This window comes from Poecilia formosa, unplaced genomic scaffold, assembly GCF_000485575.1.
Source record: "Poecilia formosa unplaced genomic scaffold, Poecilia_formosa-5.1.2 Scaffold45, whole genome shotgun sequence".
Taxonomy (NCBI): Eukaryota; Metazoa; Chordata; class Actinopteri; order Cyprinodontiformes; family Poeciliidae; genus Poecilia; species Poecilia formosa.
The window spans coordinates 2,443,757-2,463,602 of record NW_006799984.1 but is presented as its reverse complement, the minus strand read 5'-3'; the positions used below and the strand labels follow the sequence as shown (position 1 = coordinate 2,463,602).

The 19,846-nt window shown below is 37.4% G+C and overlaps 1 protein-coding gene across 2 annotated transcripts in view; it reads left to right on the top strand.

Annotated features, from left to right (window-relative positions):
- Nucleotides 1-19,846, top strand: part of cntnap3 (contactin associated protein family member 3) — a 106,459-nt gene that overhangs the window by 19,972 nt on the left and 66,641 nt on the right. For both annotated transcript variants that reach the window (XM_016671518.1, XM_016671517.1), the window contains exon 2: nt 13,836-13,946. In XM_016671518.1, coding sequence (XP_016527004.1) covers nt 13,836-13,946 — 111 coding nt within the window. The remainder of the gene's footprint in view (nt 1-13,835; nt 13,947-19,846) is intronic.

Here is a 19,846-nt window from a genome sequence, read left to right as displayed (position 1 = left end):
TTAAACATTTGAGCAGCTGATATGTGAGAATGTGTTGACATGAATTGATCAAATTCTCCAAAGGGCACAAAGCTGAAATCAAAACTGAAAACTGCATTTTTCTGCTTTTTAAATTTAGTAAATAACAACTAAAACTACAATGTGATGATTTTGAGAAACTGATGAGTCATTTATACTTTGTTGCATATAAAAAACTGTGAACACATACTAATGTTAGAGCTTCTAACCATGATAAGAATATTAACCAGACTGTTGGGTATTTATTTACAGCCTAGTTTTTTTAAAGTGATTTTATTAACAAGTTTACCTTTTTTCTAAAAGTGCCACAGTGGCCCACTTTTAATGATATACAGCCACGAGAAAACAAAGTCATTCATACTTCAGTACCTTCTAAAACAACTTCTTTCTGCAAAACTCTAATTCAGTTTAAATATTGACGGATTGTGGCCCACTCTTCTTTGCAATCAACTGACATTGCATTACGCACCATGAAGAAAGGCTCTTCATTAAAAGTCAGAGAGATATTCTAAACAAGAAGATCTTTTTTTCTGATTGTGTTGACACCAGCTTTAGCTTTTAGCATGCTAACAGAGGCTTTTTTAGCATTATTTGTAAACATGGCAGCAGGGTCTGACCTTAAGGCAAATTTGCCGCTGGGAACCGGCTGCATGACAGATTTTAAATTGTTTGTAAATGCCCTTACAGCCTTTTTCAGACTATTGGTGAGAAACAATTGCTTTTCTAAGGTCTTTGCTGCGCTATCACAAATCTACATGCTCTGGAGAACCAAAACATCTGCTTTAATGAGGGCAGCTACTACCTTTCCTTATAAGGAGAAGAACGTTACTTAGCTTTCTGATATTGAAAGTCATCAAAACTCTTTATTTCTTCCACAGTTTGAAGATGTTCATCTCAACCCATGTTTTCCAAATTGTTTGCCATGCAGGCCAAAATCATTTGGGTTTGTATTTTTATCCACCTTCTTGTTAGAATTCAGTCAGGCCTTTCCCCCTGTTTGGTAGTCATTTGAGTCCTAGTTCAGCTTCTCTGTATTCATTTTTAATTTTTCATCTGCCTGCCAGTTTTCTCCTTCCACAGCTGTTTTGTGTCACCTGATTCTCCCTCAGCTGCTCCCTTTTTTCTCTGATTAGTCTTTCTGGTTGCTCTGTCATTTCCACCTCAGGTTTAATATATAAGCTCATTGGTTTTCATTGTCTTTACTGGATTCTTTTGCTGTCATCCCCATTATCTCTTCCTATGCCCCACTGTCATTAAAAGACTTGTCACTTCATCTTCTGCCTCTAGTTTTCCCTGCTGTCGTGTCAGAAAACTGCTACATGATAAGGAATCTTACATGTTTGCCTTATTAAAAGAAAATCACAAAATGTCTGAAACACTTTATTGGTCAGTATTTAAATTTTCTCGGTCTGGATATTTTAGTCTAACCCACAACAACAAGAACAGGATGTTAAAAGCACTTGCTGCAGCAAAGTGAAATGCTGTCTTAAGTAAAAGTTGCAATTGAAATGAAAAGATTAAAACATATTAAATAAACGTGGCTGGCAGTCAGTGAGCAAGCTGAAACTGTGGTAAATGCTCCGATGTCATTTTGCCCAGTTTTCCCAAAATCTCAGTATATTTTTGTGTGTTGAGTTTTGACCTGTTCAGTTGATGCTCTATGCACTCTTCCACCACAATTGATAAAAAGGTTTGAATCTCAAGCCTAACAATGATTGATTTGTTGCTTGATATCTCACCAACTACTATTGTTGTCAATCAAATCACTTGCGTGCAATTTGGATAGATCTGGGTAGGTTAACCACCATTGTGTGAAACCATCCAGGATCTAAGATGAATCTAGTTGGGAAAATAAAATGATAGATCCAATGCTGTTTGACCCACTATTGGCTGGAGTTTGCAAAGTAGGTAATCCAGGAGCGGCAATCATTTTCCTTGGCTGTAGCTCCAACAGCGGAGATAAGGAAGACTGTTTATTTTAACCTCTGCAGTAATAAGACAGTATGCATATTAATGCATATTAAGGATTTTGACTATTAAATTGGTGATTTTGGAGGAGGACTCGAGTATTCTAGTATTCTAACCCACACATATCAGTAGCTAATATTTCCACACATCTACAGATACCTTAACTTCCATTTCTTATGGATAGAAAAGCTATATTCAAGACAAATTTATCCTAAAACTATTGAAGTGCTTTACATTTGCCTTTGCCAATTATCATGTTAGGCTACAAAACTCTGTAGTCCAGTAAAATTGTCTTTATACCATGAAGCTGGTGTCTCTGAGAAGCAGCTTTGTGAGTTTTACCCTCACATTTCCATGTCTTTTCTGTACTAGAATAACAAGTTTAACCTTGAAGGTCTAGAAGGAGGCCCCCGAATTGTACTCCTGTCTTGAGCGATACTTCAGTACGCCGACATGAGTGTTCGACATGAGTGCATCAAGTTTAGTTCATGCTTCACAGTCAGGTTCTAATGTGCCCTCATTACTAAAATAGATGCTGGTCACAGCTTAATTCTGTCACAGTGGTGTATTTTTTATGAGGTCAGAAGTGTGACCATGGCTCTACAGCCTGCTGCTGTAATGCTCTGCAGCATGTGTTGATGAGAAGAAACGGGGCCGCTCAGTTTGTGTTAGAGGGGACGGCAGAGCTGAGTCAGTAGCCATTAAAGGTGGAGAGGTAAGACTGAATTTCAACATGAGAAACCACTGAACAGCACACAGGGCATATGAGGGGGAGGAAACAGAGTGTGGAACCAGAAAAAGGTACATTTAAAGGGTCAGAGTCCACACATAACCTGTGGTCGTATTCCCAGAGTAATTCACACCGCCGCTGCAGGGTTATTTATTTTGGCCAATCCATTTCCACATTGACTCCTCTGTTTTTGTGGGCCAACATGTGCTCACTCTGCGCGCCTCATTTCACACCACTGAGGCGACAGAGAAGACAGAGGAGGAGCTGAATGGCAGCCAGCAAATGAAGGAAGGAAGGAAGGAAGGAAGGAAGGATGGAGGAGAAGCTGGATTTCTAGTGGAGTTGGAAAAGAAAAAAAGCTAGATTTGATTTAGAGTAATGAGAAGATGATTTTCCCAGCACCCCCTCCTATCTGTTTTCTGCTGCGACATTCCTAACTGCCTCCATAATTTCACTCCCCAGTGGCCAAGGCTGCCTGTGTTTTAATGTCCAGCGTTCAGTTTTGCAAGACTGCACAAAATGCCTCTATGAATGATTCAGAAGTGACTCTAATCCTGTTTGACATTGAGTTTGCTTCTGTTCCCTTACTGCTAATTTAATTTTAATCTGCAGCAACTTTTTAAAAAAGAACAGTTCCACTTTTTTCCACCGTCACCTTCATGAGTCGAAGCTGAAGAAAGATTGGTCGGCTAAAATCTCTCCTATTAATCTGCTTATTTTAACTATTGGCACAGATGTTTTCTAGTCTAAGACAAGATTTACCTTCCTGAACCTAAATTACATTTAAATATAAACTCTATTTGCTATGGAGCTTGCTATGCTAGATAGTTTAATCAGAAGAGAGGATAGAAACGTTAATTTCTTTAGTTTGAATACAATGGATTTGCATACAACCATCTTCCTAAAATATTGACCTAAGTCATCTTTTACCAAAAATTATTTTTGCAACAAAACAAATCACCACCTTCTTTGGGAAAATGTGACTTTGTCTGTTATTTTAGGATATTATTTTATGTTTATGATATTTCCACTAGCTGAAGATGTTATCTCTTTGTTGGTGTTGATGTAACCTTACATATTGGGAGAAGTGAGAAAAGGTTTGTGAGATAAGTTTTAGTCCACCAGATGGCGCTGTTTTGCCCAGCAAAGACGTCAAAGATGGCGGCACTTCGCTCTTTCGAACTGCGCATGTTTTTATGTTTATTCTAATATTGTTAGTGCAGAAGAACCATTTTCTAAGCAGAGCTTGATCATTTTAAAATGTGTTGAAACACTTAAATAAATCAGTAACAATGTTGGAAACAACATAGATACAACATGGTAATGTTTAAAGGAGTGGTTTTAGGTATTTTCAAGGACATATAACACAATCAAGTGACTGTTATTTTAAGTCTATTTCTATTTTAAGTCAAAGTTCTTAAGTTAAGTTTGATATATACATCAAACTTAACTTAAAAGAACTTTGACTTTGAAATAGGCTTCTGCCTTTTAAAAAATCTCCTCCTCTTCCAACTGTCCACTTTCAGCATCTAATCAAAACTAAACACATCAAAGAAAAAACAAATATATGTTTATTAAAAAAACATTCTTCTAAAGTTAAACAAAACAAAGAACAACCAAGGGAAAACAATTGACGTAAGACTTATTGTAGATGCTTGAAAGCTGTTGTTTTCCAATAAAGTCCAGACCTGAGTTTATTTCCCATCTCATTCACTCACTTCTTTTTCATTGTTTTTGTAAAATTTCTGATCTAATTCAGTAAGAAGAAACTCAGCAGTGCAGAGTCAAATTACTTTGAGTCAAAAAGTATCTGCACTGATCGTGAGCAGAAATAGTGAAGATGAATGATGAAAGTCTGCAGGTTTAATCTTGGCGCCAGTTTTGACCTGACAAAGATAGTTTGCTTTTGTTTCTTGTTTTTGGTGTTAGTCAGATGAGCCTTTAAATTTGTGTGTGTGTTCATGTGTTTAGATACTTCAAAGACAAAAGAGATGTTGATTGATTTTAAACAACATCAGACTGTCACAGCCTCAAGTCCGACAACTATCTGTTGTGATCTGTGTTTTCTATGTATTTATTTTGAGGTTTTTCTGTCTTTATTAGTCTGTTCCCCTGTTAGTCTCTGTGTCTTCCCTGTTGATTGATCCCAGCTGTGTCCAGTTCCCTGATTACCTTCCCTGTGTATTTAACCCCACCTGTTGTCTCTGTCCTTCGTTGGGTCCTTGTCGTGTATGTCATCAGTCTGTTTCCCTGTGCCGCCTCTGTGGATTTTTTCATTATCGTCCTCATCCTGGGTCTGCCTGTGTCCTACCTCACCATGACACTATCAGGATATCCAATAGTCTGTTAATGAGCACAAGTATCTTGGGATAACAGACTGAAGTTGAATTGTTTTAGAAAAAATGACAGAAAAGGTTTTACTTTCTGAAAAAGCTGGTTTTATTTGATATTAATGTGCTAAAGATGTTTTAACTAAGTTGCATTACATGCTGTTTGGGTGGCATAAAGGAAGAACAAAGGAACACACTGAGGAGAATAGTGATTACTGCCAGTAAGGTGCAGGGCATTAGGTTGGATATCTATAAAAAAATCTCTTAAGGGAAAAAGTGTTCTTGCTGATCAGAAGCATCTGTTCTTTAAGGTATGGCTACCCAGACCTTTCAGAAAACTGGACAAAATAGTCCTTTGTGCCGAAAGCAATTAGTTTCTTCAACACATGTTGAAGCTACAGGTTTTATTTTTGTCTTCCAAGGTCAGCAGGTATAAATGGATAAAATCTTTATCCATCCATCCATTGTTTATACCCACTTATTGGGAGGATTGGTGCCAATCTTCAGCTGTCACTGGGCGAGTGGCGGAGTGCATCTTGGACTGGTTGCCAGTTTATTACTGGGACAGATATTCACAGCTAGGGCCAATTTGGAGAGACCAATTAACCTGACAGTCAGGTTTCTGGACTGTGGGAGGAAGTTGGACCAGAAAAAAACCTCTGCATGGACCTTCCTGCTGGAAGTGAACAGTGCTGTTTACTACTGTACAGCACATTTATTAATTTTTTTTTTTCAGAAAATGGATACTCTGGTACATAAAATATTTTTTTTACATATTTGTTGAATCCGACACAATGTCGTGATAGTATGAAACAGAAAATCTGTGAAAAATACCTTCTCCCAGTGCTAACTAGACACAACCAATCAGAGCCAGGATGCAGTGCTGTCAATCATGGTAGTGTGCATGCCACTCACAGCCCTATACTACCCCCTGCTTGCTCTTTGCTACATTACAGCAGAGCCTGATGTGAATGCTAAAGCTAGTTAGCCTCTTTAACGATGTTTTGTTTGTGCTATCTGGGTTCTTTGGTATTGTGATTTCTTGTTCATTATTCTTTCCTTTAAAATTCACCATCAACTCTCCGCCTGTGCCAGCTCTTCATTTACGTTGAACCATCACTGCCCAACATGACACTTTTAGCCAGTTGTTCGCAGTTTAAACCCTGTAAGTACTTTCAAATGAGTTCAGACGCTCTCTTTTTTAAAAGTTAAAGTTGTAGCTCACTGGAGTGCATATAAAAGCTTTCAGTGTTAAAGTGAGAGCCTCTTGGGTCCAATTCAATTTAACATCTCTGTTTTTATATAAATGAATTTGTCTGAGAGCTCTGGATGATTTGAATATCTGTTCACTTTTTACCAGACTGACTCAAGTTGTTTCTTTTTTTTAAATTATTTTTTGCATAAATATATTGATGTCTTCAATTAAGAGGTAAATATATTCAAGTCATTAACGTACTGCTGCCGGTAGATTAGTCGTATTTTACTATGCACATCTCCTGCTGGAGCCATTAGTACAGAGGATGTTGCCAGCAGCATTCCTTCAAAATTAAGCTCAATTCTGCCGCTATGATTCACTGCCATGTTTTGGCTTTCAGCAGTGGTGTTTGAACTGAACCCTGTAAAAAAGTCATGTAGCTCAGCGGCTTCGTTCACCACTCCGTGGGCTTGTAAACAAGTTAGACCTGGCAGTTTGAAGATGAAGAGATTTAAAATGTTGCCTTGGTGCCGTTTTGATCATTTTTGTCTCCCACGCTGCCACCTACACGTCTTTTCGCCGTGACACCCTCAGATAGGACGAGGATTGGGTTCTCCTGTTAAAGCCAGCAGTAGATTAGGGTAATGTGAGCGACTGGTTTGTGTGGGCATCTGCTTTATGGAAACCCTGTGGCGCTGACAGATATTTTGACATAAAGGAGGAAAAGCTATTATGGCACTTTGCCTTCTCTCAAGTACTTGGTCTCCAACAAAAAACTGTCCTGTTTTGTGATTCGACGTCTTGTTATTGTGTTGCAGCAATTTTATGTTGGATCATTTTATTCACGTGTGAAAAGAATCATATCAGCTGATGTACATGTTTAATTCATCGGTAAATCAGACATGCAGGCTTGTCTGATTTACCGCACTAAAAATGTAGCTATTTTTACTGCAGGAAATTGTGAAGAGAAACATTTTCTGAGAGCCAGAAGCTTGGAGACCTAAAAGACCAGTACCCTTCAAATTAAAAGCAAATCAATCAATCAAGTTTGTTTGTAAAGCAGATTTAATCAACAAGGCAGTTCAAACTGCTTTACAATAAGAAAACAAACACATCTTAAAGTCAGCTATTGTGAAAACCAGTAACAGACTTAACATTTTGCAAAGTCAAATTGTTAAAATGAAAAATGAACACACATCAAATATGTTGGTCAGTGTTCTATTAATTATGGTTAAAAGCAACAGGTTTGTAACATTAAGCAAATTTACTTCAGAAATATTAAATCTCGTAATTATATGGCTAATGGAAACACAGCTAATATTTAATGGACCTTGAATAAATCCAGGTTCACCATTTTCAGGTGGGATTTATTTATTGTTGTCATCAAGGCTGCGGCTATACCCGGCTAGACAGTAATGATCGGTGTTGATCACGCTGAAGAAAAATGCTTATGAAGCCTGTATTGTGAAAACTGTCTTCTCTTTTCTCTCTTTTTGGGTTTGAATTAGTCAGTCAGTCGTCTGTACTGAGTAAAGTAACTGAAACGACTCAGGTATTCGCAGCTTTAGTTATTCAGCGCAGTAGGTGGTGCAGTCGGTGCCATATGCTGGTCTGAAGTCTGATCAGATTCTCTCATCTTGTACTATTAATTGCATGTCAAAGCTATGCTAATTAAACTATGATAGGGGCGCTCCTGCCATGTCCTTACCTTCAGGGTATTAGTTAGCTCACTACACTCCTCTGAATTTCAATTAATCAATTAACAACTCGGGCCGCAGGCAGCTTGGAACAGACATTGACTCTTGTTGAATAATTCAGCAGTTTTAATCAGCTTTCTCTATCTATCAAGGCCAGAATATAAATCTAAAACTGTGTAACGCAGATTAAAAATAAAAGGTAGACTTTCACGTCCTTTAAGCCAGCAAATCCAATAGTAGTGAATCGTTGTATTTCATTTAGTTTGGGGGAACTTCTTTTTTTTTAAACGAAGCCTGAATTTACTGAAGGAAGAAGGGTTATTGAAGGTGCACTGAAAACAATTGGCTTTGCTGCTGCTTGGCTCTGAACCATGTACAATGAGGTCACTTTAAAGATTTCTTTACATGATTAATCTAAGCTGAGACTCTAAAAAGCAGACCATAAAACATAATGTGTAGAAAAACTATTTACAGAATTGCTTAGGTAAACTGACTGTTAGACACAGGTGAGCAGAGAAACCAAAAATTGTACTCAAGTAAGAGTAAAAAGTATCCGTCCAAGAAATTACTCGAGTAAAAAAGTATTTGGTAAAAAGTTCTGCTCGGGTACTGAGTAAATTATTAAATTATCAGTACTTTAGTATTTAAGAAATACTTAATCAGATGGACCACAATATAAAGATAAGTGGATATTTTGTTATTTTAAGGATAAAGGTAATAATAATTAATCAAATTAATAAAAAAATCATTCCAAAGAATTTTTTTCCAAATCAGTTACTTTCAATAAAACCCTTAAGGAACTTTAACAAAAACTGCAGATGTGCATCTGTGTCTGAATTTTTGATGAAAACATTCCTGTTTTAATCAAAAATTAAGCCCTAAATAGCTTGAACATGTTCTGCTGTGGATAGAAAATTGATAACAAATAAAACAAGGAAAGGATCCTGAAAGTTTAACATTTGCCCTCCACCCAATGTTTTAATGCTTTGCATAAACCCATGTTGTGATTTACCTAAGTTTTCACTTTAGCTTTGCTCTGAACTTGAAAAAGTGCGCTGCTCACCAAGGTTCAACCCCTTTGGGCGAAACTTTAGGTAGAGCGGTGCGCATTAGTAAAATGAACTTTGACGTTTTATGCTGGAGGATGATTGTTAGTTGTGAGCTGCAAAAACAAGCTCTGCTGGAGCCTCATTATCCTGTTCTCTGCTCCATGCCCTGAATGGCTAAGTGAGCCGGCTCGTCTCGAACAGCGGACTGCTGAACTCTGGGCTTGTGGATGGATGGAGGGGGCAGAGGGTTTGCATAGCTCAGAAGAGCAAAAACCTTCACTTCATTGCAGTTTCTGGGGTGATGGATGGAGCTCATTAGTATTCAGGGTCTCAGTCTCTGTCACGAACTCTCTGGCTAGTGTTTTTAATTCAGTGAAATAGCATAAAAGTGGAAAAGTGCACGTGAATGAGCGTATTTTCCTCCAAACTGGGTATTAGCGAGCCTGTCGTGTTTGAGGAGATGAATCAACCTTGACAGTGCCAAGGCTTCTGCTCTCCAGAGTTTAAAAAAAAAAAATCTTTTGGAAGTTTCTGGGCTGTCAGAATCGCACTTTCTTTACTCTGACTAATCAAAGGGACAGTTTGGATGGGTTGATTTGTTTCAAGAAAGACCTCATTACCCCTACATCCTCCTGTGGCAGCAGATGTGATCAAATATTTATGTGATGGGGATAGTTTATTATTTTTTTTAGAGATCGCTCAATATGTCATAGATACCTGTTCTTTTCTTTAAAGAGTAAACTTTTGGAAAAAACAAGTTTTTCTCCTATAGCTTTGTATCAGAGAACAAATAAAAATTTTCGCTACAGTAAAGTTCAAGTGGATTTCCTTTTTTGTAAGGTCCCCAGCTCTAAAGTGTCCTTATCTCGACTCATAACAGGGTTTTAGGTCTCTATTGTCATTCTGAGCTTTTATAACATTGCCTGCTTTTTTCCATTTTGGAAATAGGTTTATGTGGTTTTGCTATGTGCAGTGTGGATTTAAAGGCTTATTTCTGTGATCTTTTCTTGGTAGATTCTGTATATTTAATTGACAACAAGGTGATTTTCCTTTGCCAATTATTATGTTAAATTACAGACCTCTGTCTGCTAAAAGTGAAACGGTGATGATCTTTCACTGTAAAACTGTTGTAAAGAATAGCTACGGTCATTAAGGGTGCTTTCACCATGGTTTTCACACCAAATGGTGTCAAATGAACCAAAGCCTGTTCCCCTCCTCGCCTGTGGGGGCGCTGCACAATGAACCACAGAAGAAAACAACACACAAATATCAGAACAAAACACTGACCACAACTTATTTCTTAATGAAATGTAAACAAAAATGAAGTGGCGGTAGATTATTGCAGGATTTCTCTTTTTTCTTTGGTATAAAACCTCTGGTCATTTCTCCCGCTGGTGCTAGACTCTCGTTTTTGTTTTGGTTGTATTTACCCAGAATGCCCTGCACTGTAGTCTGCTTCCTGCTTTTGCAGCGGTTTATGGTCTGCTTGATGTTCACATATGCATTCAAACCGGTCCAGGGTTTACTTCAACCGAACTGAGAGGTAGGTTTTTAGGCGGACCAAAGTTTAAAGTTTTTGGTCCTCATCAGAGTTTGATTACACATTCACATCTCCCCAAGCGAACCAAACTTTCCAGCCAAACAAACTGGAGATCCACACAGAGCTATACAATTTAGGTAATCATTTGTTTTCCAGAAAATTTGAAAATTGTGTGAATAAGAATAGAAACTGTTGGTTTGAGAGTTAAACCCTCCACAAAGCTGGTGAGTCCTCTGAGCTGCCTGTTTTTTTGCTCCACCGGTCACTTCATTTAAGAGCCAGACGTTGGCTCTTAAATGCCAACGCTCCGCTGAGGAAAGCCCACAGTGTGTTTTTAACTCCGCTGCCCTCTCTTTGAACGCTACCTCAGCGAGGCTGTGCTCTCATCGCACATTATCTCCTCGGGGGATTATAGCACTCCACGCTGGAGAGCCGTCCCTCTTATTTTACCTCTTCAGACTGCTGTAATTCACCTGCTTTTTACACTTTGTTCTCCCCACCACCCACTGTGACAAGTGTGTGTCAGGGCAAAGCCTACAGGGATTAAAACCCCCCATCTATTCAGGGGAACCCGGTGGAATTAAATATGAATGAGCGTTCAAACTGTTCTAGTTTGTGCATATTATAAAGTTCAAGAAAATGTTTCATCTGACAGGATTTATGTTTACATTTAAAGTTGGGAAAAGATTACAAGTCTGTAAATTTGAGAGGATTCAATCGAAAGAGAAAAAATGTATTTGAAAGGTTTGGAAATCTTTCTTCCCAAAATACATTTGTAAAAAGTAAAAACTATTATTTCTGATATTGTTAGAAACAATATTAGATTTTAGCCTTTGAATACAGTTTTGACTCCAGTATCTATAGGCAGACATATTAAGCGCTGATGGTATTTATCAGAAATGACTGCAACAAAACAAACCAAGGCCAAAAAATGTTTTAAAAATGTTCCTAATCATCTGCAAGATTATGACGGAAAATGTGCTGTGATACACAAGTGCTCTCTGTATTCAGTTCATTTCTATTTTCATTATTGGTACAATGGTGTTGCCATACTAGCTCATTCCTTTGTAATTTGTTTCTCTGTTTATGATTTAGATCTAAAATTAGTGTTTTGTTCTTTGTGCATTTGGATTTATTTCTCTTAGATCAGTTTTACTATGTTCCCAGTTGGTTTATGTTTACCTGCGTTTCCATGTTAAATGTGCCTGAAACTTCGTCAATATTCGATGTAATGTTAAACACAATTTTACAATTGCAGTGTTTCCATTAAAAAAGAAACGTAATTAAAATCACACATGAATAAATTTGTTCACCGATAAGTCATTTAAAAAAATCCATCATCCTCATACCACTTCCTGTCGTCTTCTTTGTCTTTTCTGCCAATTTCACCCAGTCAGAATCCAACAATATTTGGGAAAATTTCCTTGTTTCTCAGTTTGAGAAATGTATTAAAATTCCCTTAATCTCTTCTGCAAGTGTCAAACTGAACACAGGAAACATTTTGTGTGTCTTTACTTAACAGCAAGCTGAACTATGCGTTTTGTCAATTATGTAGATTTTTATGCTGCTCTGGCTTTTAATGACTTCTGCTAAAAATTTGGCACTTCTGTGTTTTGGCAGCTGTGCTCAAGCTCTGTGGGATAACTCAAGCTGTGTGAGTCAAATTGGATAAAATGGAGCAGCAATGAAAGATGTAAGAACTTCGTCTGATATGGTTTACTTTGCTTATCTCATCATTTGAGCTGCACAGTATTTTAAATCCCGTCATCTTCTCAGTATCTGCAGCATCGCCATCACAAAGAGCTGCTCGAATGAAATATTTGGTAGGCTGTATCATTTCAGGTGTCATGCATTAAAGTTTTTGAGGAAGTGAGTTTGGGATATTGTGATAGGAATAGAAAGAAAAATTAAATTATGACGTCAAATTTAACGCCCGGTTCAGCGTCATAACCTTAAAGCTTATTAAACAGTTTTCTTTTCACAATCCCCTTATTCTTTACATAAAAGCAGTTCAGCATAAATTGTGAACAAATAAAATCATTGATATTTATTTTAAGCTGCTTAGGACTTTTTCAGAATATGTTGAAACGTATAGTTTTTATAATTAAGCAAGCTTATTAGTTCAAATTTAAAAATCAACATTTCTAAACTCATATATTTTTAAAACACTGATGGTTTGAAGAAATAGAAATTACAATGCCACTAGGCTCTGATTTATTCCTGGATGCAACATGAAGTGAAATGAAAAGGAATTAATCGACAGTATTTAACTTTTTTTGGGTCAACTTGTTCAAAATTTTACTTTTTAATCTTTCTGTTACTTCAAAATAGATTATTTTATTAGCTTACAGACAGGATTTCTCCTAGTGTATTATGATTTCATTTAAGAAAACTAGTGTCAGATCCTCAAAGAACAGAAAACAATGACAAACTAATAAACAAAAATCAAAAGAATGAACTAATATGGTAACACCTTCCAGACAAAAATGAACATGGAGAGATGAACAGCATATGGCAAAACCTAATTGCTGTTATGACTGGAGCATTTCTTTCACAAATAAAAATATATAATTAACCCAATTTTTGTGTTTCTGCACAATTAAACTGATCAAGCATTTTCTGGTTATGAGGACTCAGATAAAGAGACCTGTGCTACAGGGACGAGGTGATCGCTGAGGCTGACGCAGAAATCGAAGCCAAAGCCTCGTTGTCAGAGTTGTAGGCCTGGATCTCTCTGCTGCATGAATCATAGTAATTGGCTCTTGTCTCGGTGGAGGAGTACGACATCTATTAGCTTGGAGGTGTTAGACTGAGGCGTGTTTGGGTTTTGCTTAGACAACTGGATATAAATGCTGTTGAAAGTTTTCACTCTGTTTGTTTGAGATGAAAGTCTGGATCCAATCCCAGCGAACGGGAAACAAGAAGCAGGGTAAGTCAAGGCCAAGCTGCCAGTCAACTTTAGGGTCAACCCAGAGATAAACAATGTTTCTTACATGATTCCACACCTACAGACAGAGATTATCTTTGTGGAAGTCTTTCTGAATCACAGTTTGAAGACAGCTGGAGATTTTATTGGGTATTAAACACAACTAGAATGAATCCACACCCAGCATGATTAAGAAGAGAAAATCAGAATATTCATAATTCTTCTGGTCAGATTTTGTGTACTCTGGTAAATGACTTTCAAAGAAATGCCATAAGTGGATAAAAATAGAGTTCAGGCAACTTTTAGCTGTTTAACCACTGAAATCAAGACTTGATCCATTTTAAACCATTAGTTTTAACCATGTTTTTGTTTTGTTTTGTAGAAGAGTGTGACAGCCCTTTGGTGTCCAACCTGCTGCCTTCGTCCTTCAGGAGCTCCTCCCAGCTGTCCAGCAGCCACGCACCGGGATTCGCCAAACTCAACCGGAGAGACGGTGAGGAAAAGCTCAGTCTGTGACCTAATCTGGTAATAAGTGATAATCATTCACTGATTGGCTTTAGATATTGTTCTTTCTTCAAGAGAAGATGAGTAATTCAGTTTGGATTACTTTTCCTGCAGATTTTGTCTTCTAACTAAAACTTGCAGACTTTGCTTGCAGGTTTTTCCCACCATTTCTTAATGACAGGATTTATTTTTTCATTGCTTTTTCTTCTCTTTGTATCAGTTTCAGACACAGAGCCAGTTGGACCTTAACTTTAGATCTTAACTTTAGTTCATCACAATAACTGGATTGAAATTACAGAGTTCTGTTTTCAAAGCACAAACTCATTCTTTGCAAAACAGGCAAGAACACGAAAATTCTTTTAGAAATAGATTGTCCTGTTCAACTGTTTTATGGTCATTTGAAAGCTTTACTTTTAGCTTTCAGGCTGAAGGCAACATTGAAAATAAACTGCACAAACAAGATTTATTTAAAGTAAACACAGTTAGGCACAAAATCCATGCCACAATGGCTGAATAAGTGTTTAAACCCTGCAGCACGAAAGCCAAAATATCAAAATCTAAATCTGTTTTTATAGCCTCTCAGATAAACTATCACAGCAGCAGTGAGATGTTGAAATATATAGAGGATCAGAATGTATTTTGAGAGACAAGACAACACAAGATTAAGCTTTCTTTGTCTTTATTCTCTGCTGTAGCTGATGCTTTGTTTTGTTTTTTGCACCAGAGGCTTGTATCAGGAATGTGAATGGTGTTTGTTCCACCAGCTGGAAGTCTCGTGCAGAAATCTGATTTGAGGCTTTGACAAAAATTGAGATTTTGGGATCGCTGCTTTATCTCGACATCAAAGCCCAGAATCAGCCGGGAGTGCAAGGCGGGTTTAATCTGGTTCTGACTGATTCTCACCACCTGGGAAGGCAAAGGAAGCTGAGCATGAAGAAATTCAGCAGCAGCCCATCTGCTGCCTTTGTTTGTTCATATGTGAACAAGCAGGACTTGAAAAGCTGTTCAAATAGTGAACATATTTGTAAAACACATTTGCTCGACACAACTGGTTAAAATGAATATTTTTTGATACTGCCAGTAATTTAGCATATTGTATTTAAAAGCCAAACTGATACATGTGGAATTAAAAGAAATGTGCTGATAGATTGGAATCATGATTGCTGGTTGGAAATATCTGAACATGAACAAAACTGTCTTCATATTATCTGTTCTTTTACTTCTGCAGAGATTTCAGTTTCTCATCTGCTTTGTAGTGATACTTCTGATCTCAATTAGATCTACAGCTGGACTAATGCAAGAACTTTTTACAATAATTAATTTCTTATGTACCTTTTCAGAGGCTAAGCCGCTAAGAGTAAAGTAGAGATGTATTTACAGTTCAATCCCCATAAATGTAATATAAATGGTTTGTTATCTAGTTTCTCAAGAAAAGGTCATCAGCTTAGGGGTTGTGTGAGGTCAGCTGTCATTCATAAAGCTGCTGCATAACTCAATGTTTAAACTTGCTTTGAAAAGCAGAAGTGGAGCCTCCTGCACAACCAACAACAATGCAGCAAGTGGTTTCTGGATGGTTAGTCATCAACAGAACACTTGTCTTTTACAGCAGCTATTGAGCAGCACATACAGCTTTGGTTGCTAGGTAACGGGCGGAGCTCCACTGGGGTTGCTAAGTAACAGACTGGGTTTTGCTGGAGATTCTGATTTGTGACTTCACATATGGAATGTTTTTGAAATGGCTCATTTTCCAGACACCAAAACAACAACAACAACAACAACAAAAAAAAAACCATTAACTTATTGCCAAAAAACCAAGCGCTATTTTTAAGTGCGTGGTTTGTTTTTAGGAACAGTAGAGATCCAATTGAAACTACAAAAATGAAGAAAATGGATGGATAGGTTATTGGAAACTTTCCTAAAATTCCACACAATAAAACCTGGTTAACTTCTACACTAAAAACGATTTTTTTTTTTTTTTTAAATTTAGCTATAGTTGTGATATTATGACTAACCAGCAATTACCAGCTAATATGAAGTGATACATTTAGGTTTAAAAAGTAAATAATAATTGATTACTGCAAACCCATAGCAGACTCGTAAATTGCAGTCACTTCAGACTGTATGTCTTAGCAGGTCAGAAGAGTGTCACTGTTTCTTCCCTCCTGATTTATTGGTGCCATGCCCAAAGGATCCCATCTGTTTGCTGAGAAAATCAATGAATAAATGAAAGCCTCCGTCTCATTCCCCATTGCTGCTGCCGCTGCTAATGCTGTTAGTTACCCGAGGAGCAGCTTTGCTTTCAGTTCACTTATTTCCTCAATGAATGGAAATGATTAACTTCCTACAATAGCAAGAACAAAACACATGCATTTGTATTTACTTTACACATGTGCATATGTTTTTTTCATAACTCTTGTTGATGGTGGAACAGGAGCAAGATGATAGAAGAAGTGAAAATCTACTGACTGGAAAATAACTATATTGCAAAAATAGCAAGTTTGTCAAGTGATTTCTACCCAATTTCAGCTGGTCGAGGTTTTACAGTTAGTTTGTAACGTCAGAGAAGAATGCTAAACAGAGTCAGTCTGTTTCTTTTGAAGACTTTGAGCTGAGGATGTCATATACAACAGGTCCCCATAATCCAAAATGGAAAACAATACAACTAAGATCAAAACTAATACTGAAGTATAACTTCACAAGTTGCTCAACATTTCTCATTTTACCGCATTTGGCTGACTGATTTTTTTTATTTTTTATGTTGGAGATCTTATAATATTACAGCATTTTCCTTGTAATATTGTGACTTAATTCTCATACTATTAGGACTTTATTTTTGTATAATTTTAACATTATTCTTACAATATTATCACTTTATTTTTGTATTATTTTGACTTTAATATTATATTGACTTTGTAATATTATAGCTTTATTCGTAATTTTATTCATCTAGTTAATTTAGGCTTAATCCTTTTGACATTTTGATTGCTGTTATTTCACTGTTCTCCTATGGCCTCCACAGTCTCCAGAACTCAAATCAGTAGAAAACGTTCAGGATGTGATGAACTGGAAGAGTTGCATCATGCATTTGCAGCCCAGACATTTGCAGCATTTGCAGGCTGGCGTTTTGATTTAAAACTTTATTTCTAGTGAATATTAAACTGGTTTGCAGAATTCCCATGTTTTTTTTTTAACTTTCATCCATGGCTTAAGTGCTTAGCCAATGAGCCTGCAAGATTATTTTAATATTCAGCAGCTGCAGGATGAATCAGTTTAGGCTTTATGTCTATCTGGTGAGATTTTGATTTTCAGTTCTCAATGCTTCTGTTCAATTCTTTCTTTATCTTGTTACTAAAATGTTCTATCTCCAGTCTCTGTTCCATAGATTATCATTTTAATTTTCTCCTTTCTGTACAATCGTTTTCACATTTTAATCATAAGCTTTCGCTCCATCTATCAGTGAAAATGAATGGAGTGAACTTGCCAAAAGCTCACCATGTTCTCTGTGTTCAAATATTTTCCTTTTTTATTTTGGTTGGTGGGGAGGTTACCAGCTACTCTGGTTCAAATATTGTGGAACAGCCTTTAGAAAAATGAATGTGTTTCTTTTAATCAATGTCCAAATTAATTTGATGTAAAATGGAGGCTGTACCTTAAGTTGGAGCATGTTTGGTGTGTGAGTATGGCCAACTAATTAGGTGCTTATTCACATCACTGTGTGTGTTGAGTGTTCAAAGTTCCAATGCTGCACTTGAAGCTTGAATGGAAATGTCATGTCTGCAGGAAACATTCAGTGTTGGCCAGTATCGAGCCTATTAGTCTCTCCGTCCGGATGACATGTTATCAGGCTGCTGAAATTACCATCCAGTCCTGCTATTCTAATGCAAATGATGAGCTCTCACTCCAGCGCTCTTTCCTTTTCGGCTGCCTGCCTGGCTGTCTGCGGCGCTGCCGGTCTCCTCTCACCTGTCTCACACTGTAAACTAGCTCTTCATTTAACTCATGTCTCTTTGAATTTTACAGCCTCTCATATTTTCTTGTCAGGTGGAATATCATGGCGGTATTAATGATTCAGCAGTCTTTTGTTTACTTGCCTGCTTCGTACAGTGATGCATCTGACCACAGCAACTTTGTCAGGCTTGATCTCTTCTCAAAAGGTGGAGCAGAAAAATCCCACTGCACCTTGACTGGCTTTCTTCCTTACCTGTTGCATACACAGCCTGCACTGCTCAAATGACAAAAATCCACTTGGTTTCAGGTTTAAGTAGTGCAATGTGTTTTCAAGGTCATTTTATAGCACAATTAAGTACATATGTTAACTAAAGTTGTTTTAAAAATGCTGTATATATCAAGTATGACTTAAAATAAATATAATTTGCTAATTTAACACCCTGAAATTGGGCCTCTATCTCTTTAAAATCTTCTGCTCTTTTTGAAACTCTGCTCCTATAATGAGCTCAGCAAATGTGCAGTTCTACAAGGCTTTTGCTAATTGCTGCTGGTTAGTCTGAAGGAGCTCAGTGGGGGAGTTGCTTGGAAACTGCTGCTCCAAGGGGAAGCTGTGTCTCTTAGGCGGATCTAGGTCCACCCAGTCGTTTTGCACAGCTAAATGGTTGTCATAGAGATCTAAGTTGTTGTTGTTTTTTTTACAAACATTCATGAAAGAATCAAAGCAACACTTCGGGTTTGTTGTTGATGAGAGAAAAACATTATTATATGATGTAAAGCTAAAAAACTGCCTCTTGAAGTCCTTTGAGGTTACCTGCATCAGGTATTGGGGAGTTTTGTTGTTGGCTCAAATCTCCCTTTAATCCTGCAGCATGTTTTAACACCAGTGTTCGCTAAATGTCATCAGGCATTGGAGGATAAAATAAGGTTAAATCGACTGCATTTTACAAATCCAAAGGGAAGTTTCCAGGAAACCAATTTTTCTTGTAAATGGGTACCAACCGGAGAAAATAGCACAGTGGTCAATTAGAATAATTCCAGCTAATCAAGTCCAATTATTGCAAGCAGGACCTGAGGGGTCCTTTTTGTATTTTTATTTTTTTTGCAAACATTACATTAGTAAGACAAGGAAAATAGTTAGGTTTTTAAAATTGCTTTGTACCTAGAATTGGGTTGCATGAGGTCGTTTTGTGCCACTTCATCCACATAAATAATCTCCTGTAGAAGCTAACGGTGCATCGGATAGCAACATGTATTCCAAGGTATCAATTGCTTGACAGAACAAAACAAAAATGTACAAAACTCTTTAATCAATGCATTTTTAAACCCAATTTTGCTCTGTAAGTGTAAATAGTGTAAGTCAAAAGTTCACTTCTAAATCCAACCATGTAAAACATATTAAGCTATTATAACTGGTTTCTGTCACTGAGCAGCAGAATCCATGGCGTTGTGTTTGATATGAAGGAGCCGCCATGACAGGAAATATTCAGCCATCACTTTGTCTCTGTTTCAATTACATCTGACAGGGAGGACCCAGTAAATCTTTGCAACGCCTCTTAGTCACCGACACATTTGTCTCAGATCCCGCTCTCTGTTTCTCTGCCGTCTAATTGTCACAAGTAAAGGTCAGGATGTCTGCGCTTTTCCGTTCTGCTGTCGTTGGACACATCTGGTAGTGAAGCACTTATTAGCTCTGGCCTTTAGCTCTGGAAAGATCAGCCTGAAGCTTCACCCGACGACACTGATTCATTTTTACACAGTGTTTTTATGTTCCACGTGATTCTGAACCCCTTAAACAAAAAGAAAATACTCAAACTTTAAATTATTTTGCACTGCATACATGTAATAAAGTTACTGAAGAAAATGCAGCTAGTAAAGTGGAACAAGTATTTGGATTAGAAATTAAAATTTGTGGTCATTTAGGTGCTGTTAGTAAGGCAAGTC